The sequence below is a fragment of the Dendroctonus ponderosae genome, unplaced genomic scaffold (assembly GCF_020466585.1).
Source record: "Dendroctonus ponderosae isolate FM_Combo_2020 unplaced genomic scaffold, Dpon_F_20191213v2 Dpon_F_20191213_3, whole genome shotgun sequence".
NCBI classification, from domain to species: domain Eukaryota; kingdom Metazoa; phylum Arthropoda; class Insecta; order Coleoptera; family Curculionidae; genus Dendroctonus; species Dendroctonus ponderosae.
Window position 1 is genome coordinate 16,898,377 of NW_026018508.1, and position 4,895 is coordinate 16,903,271.

A 4,895-nucleotide genomic window follows, 5' to 3' on the forward strand; every position below is an offset into this window, starting at 1 on the left:
GCTTCTAAGTGTATTCTTCATTTAACAAGTAGATATTTTGGGTTCAGAAACATCTTGGGAACTTACTTGCGAGCTGATTTTGCTGGAAATGTTGGTAGAATGCACCGGAACCAAGTCCAAAAGCTTCTTCGGAGCGGGTCGGATGGCCAAATTTTCAATCACATACTCATACTCGGAAAACTCCTTGCCGAAATAATCAAAGATCACGTCGTCGCTGTTGAACTCCTCCTGCTTGGCGCAACATCCACAAAAGAATTTTTCTGATTTCGAGGCAGAGTCCGGGTTCATTGATTTCGGACGTTGCTGACATTCGCGCGCCTAATTTTCATAGAAACACTCAACAATCCACCAGGTGAACACGCTCGTGTTGCACGGGAAAATAGTGTCCGAGTGTCATTAGCTATGCGGTCAAGATCAGAGGAATTCGATCGGCCGAAAAACCCGAAGAAAAACGCCAATTTTCTATCGACCATCACGTTTTGGTAAAGTTGCAATGCGAAGATTAACAGAGTGTGAGGCTGAGGTAATTCGAAAAAGGTCGCAAACTCTTAGGTATGCGCTGAAGACGTTCATGATTGGGAGAAAGCGCGATTTGGACGAGTTTGATCTCACTGAGCCGTTGGAGGAGCACAAGTCGTCCATTCTGGGCGAGAAGTTGGCTCGAAATTGGACCAAAGAGGTGCAGAATTCGGCCAAGAAAACGAAAAACCCCAGCTTGACGAGGGTCATTATTAAAACCTTCAAATGGGATCTGATTTTCTATGGGTTTTTGCTGTTTGTAATGGAGGTTTGCGTCAGGTAGCCGACAGCTTATGCTGCCTGATTTTCTCCATTTTTTACTAGCTAGTTTCCAGACTTCCGCAGCCGATATTCATAGGACTGTTCATCCGCTATTTTAACCCCAAGAATTTAAAAAGCTCGGAAAAGTGAGTGTGTTTTGCCCCATTTTCCTGCCACATTTACATGGTTTCTTAGGCAGTTCTCCCCTACGTACCTACTAAGAGCGGTGTTCTACTTCTCGAAGAATCAGAGCCGCATTTCCAAAGAAGAGGCTTTTTTCTTCGCCACTTGCATCATGATGTGCAGCCTAATTACTGTGGGAATCTTCCACCCTTATATAATGGCCGGCTTGCATGTGGGCATGCAGATCCGAGTAGCTTGCTGCTCATTGGTCTACAGAAAAGTAGCCTTAGCCTAATTGCGCCTACTAAATCTACGGGCTGCTTTTCTAGGCCCTCAGGATCAAGCTGACGGCTTTAGGGGGCGAAACAGTGGGAAACACCGTCAACCTCATGTCGAACGACGTGAATCGGTTCGACCAAGCGCCTCTTTTCCTGCACTATCTCTGGATCAGCCCCCTGCAGGCCTGCCTCATCGCCTTTTTTATTTATCTGGAAATGGGCGATTCCTCTTTCTATGGAATGTCTGCGGTTGCTGTCGTTGCGCCACTGCAAAGTACTTTTCCTGGATTTAAACAATGGGAACGTTTAAACGTTTTCTTGTCCTCCTCGTAGTTTTGATGTGCATTGCAACGGCTTATTTGCGCGTCCAAGCCGCTTCCAGAACGGATAAGCGAGTACGACACATGAACGAGGTGATCCAGGCTATGCAAGTGATCAAAATGTATGCCTGGGAAAATGCCTTTATCGACGTGATCAGCAGGTTGAGGAAGTGAGTGACTCTTTGAAGTACTTTTTCATAATTTAAGTTCCAAATCTGCGCGCAAACGAATATTGAACAAATTTTCCAGGAAAGAACTGAAGATGTTGGTGCTCACCTCCTACATCAGAGGCATCACCATGTCCTTCCTAATGATAACCGCTCGGGCCGGAATTTTCCTCACCGTTCTGAGCTACGTTTGGCTGGATAATGCGATCACCGCCGAGCAGGTTTTCGTCATTGGGGGCTATTATTTGATCATTCGCATCAGCTGCACCGTCTACTTCCCCTTGGGCCTCAATGCGGTATTAAACAACCCCCAAAATATGCAGGGTGATTTAAAAATACACAAAAGACAAAATGCTGCAAAAAATATTTCTCGCTTTTATTGCCTGATCAGGTCCAAACAAAAAAGTTCTCTTGGGACTTCATGGTCCAAAGCATGACTTTCGTGTAAAAAAATGAAAAATGTATTAGTGCACATGATAGAACACTTCCACAAAGGATCCTCGTTTATTAGAGCAGTCCTTCAGCATCACCCTGTATATATCTCGACCTAAAGGAGCAAATTTCAGATAGCCGAAGCTCAAGTTTCCATCCGTCGAATAGAGCGCTTCCTGCTAACTGATGAGGCAGTTGTGGGGGACCGCAGCGTTTTGAACCCCGATTACGACCCAAACCAGATCGTTCCTTTCAAGAGGGAAAAAGGAGACTTAAACCTTAGGGCCAGTTCGGTATTTTCGGCTGATTTTCCTTTGAGGGACGCTTCCAGCAGAACCACTAGAAGTCCAGAGGCGCCAGCCCAAGTCACGATTTCCAGAGGAATCGCCAAATATGGTAGGGCAACATTAATTAAGGCAGTTAATTATGCCAGAAACGATTATTTCAGGCAAGGCGTTGTGCCTGGATAACATCAATACGCAAATGAGCTCTGGGCAGTTGGTGGCGATTGTGGGTGTAGTTGGATCTGGAAAAACCTGCTTGTTGAACCTGATCCTGGGCGAACTGAAGCTTTTCAGCGGCAAATTGCATGTGTCTGGAGTGGTATCGTATGCCTCCCAAGAGCCGTGGTTGTTTGCAGGTATAGACCATATCATTAAACCGCCAGCCTTGACCAGAGGCAATTTTTTATGGGTTTGAGGCTCAGTGAGGCAAAACATTCTATTTGGCAAGGAGTTCAATCCAGACAAGTACATGCAGGTGATAAAAGTGTGCGCTCTTAAACGCGATTTTTCGCTTCTGCCCTTCGGCGATCGCACGATTGTCGGCGAAAGGGGCACCTCCTTAAGTGGCGGGCAAAGGGCCAGAATTAATCTAGCCAGAGCCATCTATAAGGAGGCTGATATCTACTTATTGGATGATCCGCTGTCTGCTGTAGATATCCAGGTGGGTCCGGCAGGAAATGTTAGGTGCTACTTTGGCGTTACTCTCCTGATAGGTCGGGCAACAACTGTTCCAAGAATGCTTGCAGCAGCACCTCAAAGACAAGCTGGTCATTCTAGTAACGCACCAGCTGCAGTACCTGAAGCGGGCAGACCAAATCCTGATTTTAAACGAAGGCACCATCGAGGTGCAGGGCACGTACGAGGAGATCAAGAGGAGCGGGCTCAGTTTTGCCCTCCTCCTAGAAGAATCCACCATAGCGGCTTCTTCTGTTCAGCCCGAACAGGAGAAGGAAATGGACAAAGTACTGAAGGCCATTTCCCTTACCAGTACCGCCTTTAATAGTGCCATAGACATTGAGGGCTTGAAGGTGCCTGCATGCATCCAGTTGGGGCATACGAAAGAAAATCATGCACTTCTAGTTGGGCCCTAAGATGACTCCTGAAATGCGAACCTCCGGAGCAGTAGCCTTAGGCAACTACAAGTCCTACTTTAAAGCGGGAGGAAACTGCTGGATGCTGATTCTTATGTGCGGGCTGTTTCTAGGCGCTCAATTTTTGGGCAGTGGCGGCGACTACTTCCTAAGTCAATGGTGAGGCGTTTTTTCAGTTTCCGCATGCCCTAAAGGGCCTTTAACAGGGTTAACTTGGAGGAATTGCGGGCGAATTACGGCAGCGCAGAGGCGGCGGGATTCTGGAACCGCTTCAATCGCCAAGCCTGCATAAACATCTACACGGGAATCATGATCGCCACCATAGTGGTGGTCATCTTTAGAAGCCTCTATTTCTTCTCGATTTGCATGAGAGCCTCCTACAGGTGGGCAAACACTGTTCGAATGGACAACTGGAATTTTTGCGCTCGTTTGGCAGGCTGCACAACAGAATGTTCGAGAGCATCATTAAAGCGGCCATGCGCTTCTTCCATCAGAACACCTCCGGCCGGATCCTGAACAGGTTTTCTAAGGATCTGGGGCAAGTGGATGAACTGCTCCCTAATGCGTTTATTGACACTGTTCAGGTGATGATTTAAGTGTGCAAATTTGAAGACCAGCTGGGATTTTCGAACAATTTTCTAGCTCATGCTGACTCTAGTTGGATCAATTTGCGTGGTATGCACCATAAACACATGGTTTCTGCTGCCCGTCTCCCTCATGATGGTGCTTTTCTACTTCCTGAGAAAGTTTTACCTGAAGACCAGCCGGAGCGTAAAGCGCTTGGAGGGCATCGGTTGGTTTCAATCAAGCATCAAAGTCCCAACCTCGACTGGATCTTCTTCAGCTAGAAGCCCAGTGTTTGCCCACCTAAATGCCACGCTCCAAGGACTGCAGACGATCAGAATCAACAACGCCGAGAAGAATCTGGCGGAAGAATTCGATCACTTGCAGGATATCCACAGCAGTGCCTGGTTTATGTTCCTCTACACTTCCAGAGCGTTCAGCTTATGGCTGGACTGGATCACTGCGCTGTTTATTGGCGTGGTTACTTACACGTGTGTCATCAGCCCTGGAAGTAATTCTCGCATTTCTGGATAAGCGCAAAAGTGAAAAGAGCAAACTATCAGGCTTCCAGGGCAGTAGCGTTGGGTTAATCATAACTCAGGCCATCAGCTTAACCGGGCTGATCCAGTGGGGAATGCGGCAATCTGCAGAGTTGGAGAACCAAATGACTTCCGTTGAAAGAGTCCTGGAATTCACCCGGATCGAGCACGAGCCCGACTTGGACTCAGTATGGAGCTTTGCCAACAAAGCTTAAATTATCAGACTATGAAGGCTTTCACGGCCGGTTAAATCACATTTAGGAATGTTTTCCGGGCTTTGAAGCCGTGGTCTATGGGAATTTCGTCCTGACGTTTCG

General features: G+C 47.3%; 2 protein-coding genes across 3 annotated transcripts in view; one reads left to right on the forward strand and one right to left on the reverse strand.

The window, feature by feature from the left end:
- Window positions 1-350, reverse strand: part of LOC109533139 — a 2,488-nt gene extending 2,138 nt beyond the window's left edge. Inside the window, exon 1 of the mRNA XM_048664992.1 lies at window positions 67-350. Within this exon, the coding sequence (XP_048520949.1) occupies window positions 67-288 (222 nt within the window). The 5' untranslated portion in view covers window positions 289-350. The remainder of the gene's footprint in view (window positions 1-66) is intronic.
- LOC109539822 (ATP-binding cassette sub-family C member 4) overlaps window positions 349-4,895 on the forward strand; it is a 6,113-nt gene continuing 1,566 nt past the window's right edge. The window contains exons 1-17 of one of the 2 annotated variants that reach the window (XM_048664989.1): window positions 349-482; window positions 538-798; window positions 855-926; window positions 976-1,183; window positions 1,233-1,455; window positions 1,515-1,671; window positions 1,751-1,964; window positions 2,235-2,496; window positions 2,549-2,740; window positions 2,801-3,045; window positions 3,098-3,412; window positions 3,465-3,634; window positions 3,682-3,858; window positions 3,912-4,059; window positions 4,118-4,268; window positions 4,320-4,550; window positions 4,603-4,766. In XM_048664989.1, the coding sequence (XP_048520946.1) occupies window positions 403-482; window positions 538-798; window positions 855-926; window positions 976-1,183; window positions 1,233-1,455; window positions 1,515-1,671; window positions 1,751-1,964; window positions 2,235-2,496; window positions 2,549-2,740; window positions 2,801-3,045; window positions 3,098-3,412; window positions 3,465-3,634; window positions 3,682-3,858; window positions 3,912-4,059; window positions 4,118-4,268; window positions 4,320-4,550; window positions 4,603-4,766 (3,270 nt within the window). In that variant the 5' untranslated portion in view covers window positions 349-402. The remainder of the gene's footprint in view (window positions 483-537; window positions 799-854; window positions 927-975; window positions 1,184-1,232; window positions 1,456-1,514; window positions 1,672-1,750; window positions 1,965-2,234; window positions 2,497-2,548; window positions 2,741-2,800; window positions 3,046-3,097; window positions 3,413-3,464; window positions 3,635-3,681; window positions 3,859-3,911; window positions 4,060-4,117; window positions 4,269-4,319; window positions 4,551-4,602; window positions 4,767-4,895) is intronic. The other variant, XM_048664990.1, reaches the window with a different exon arrangement.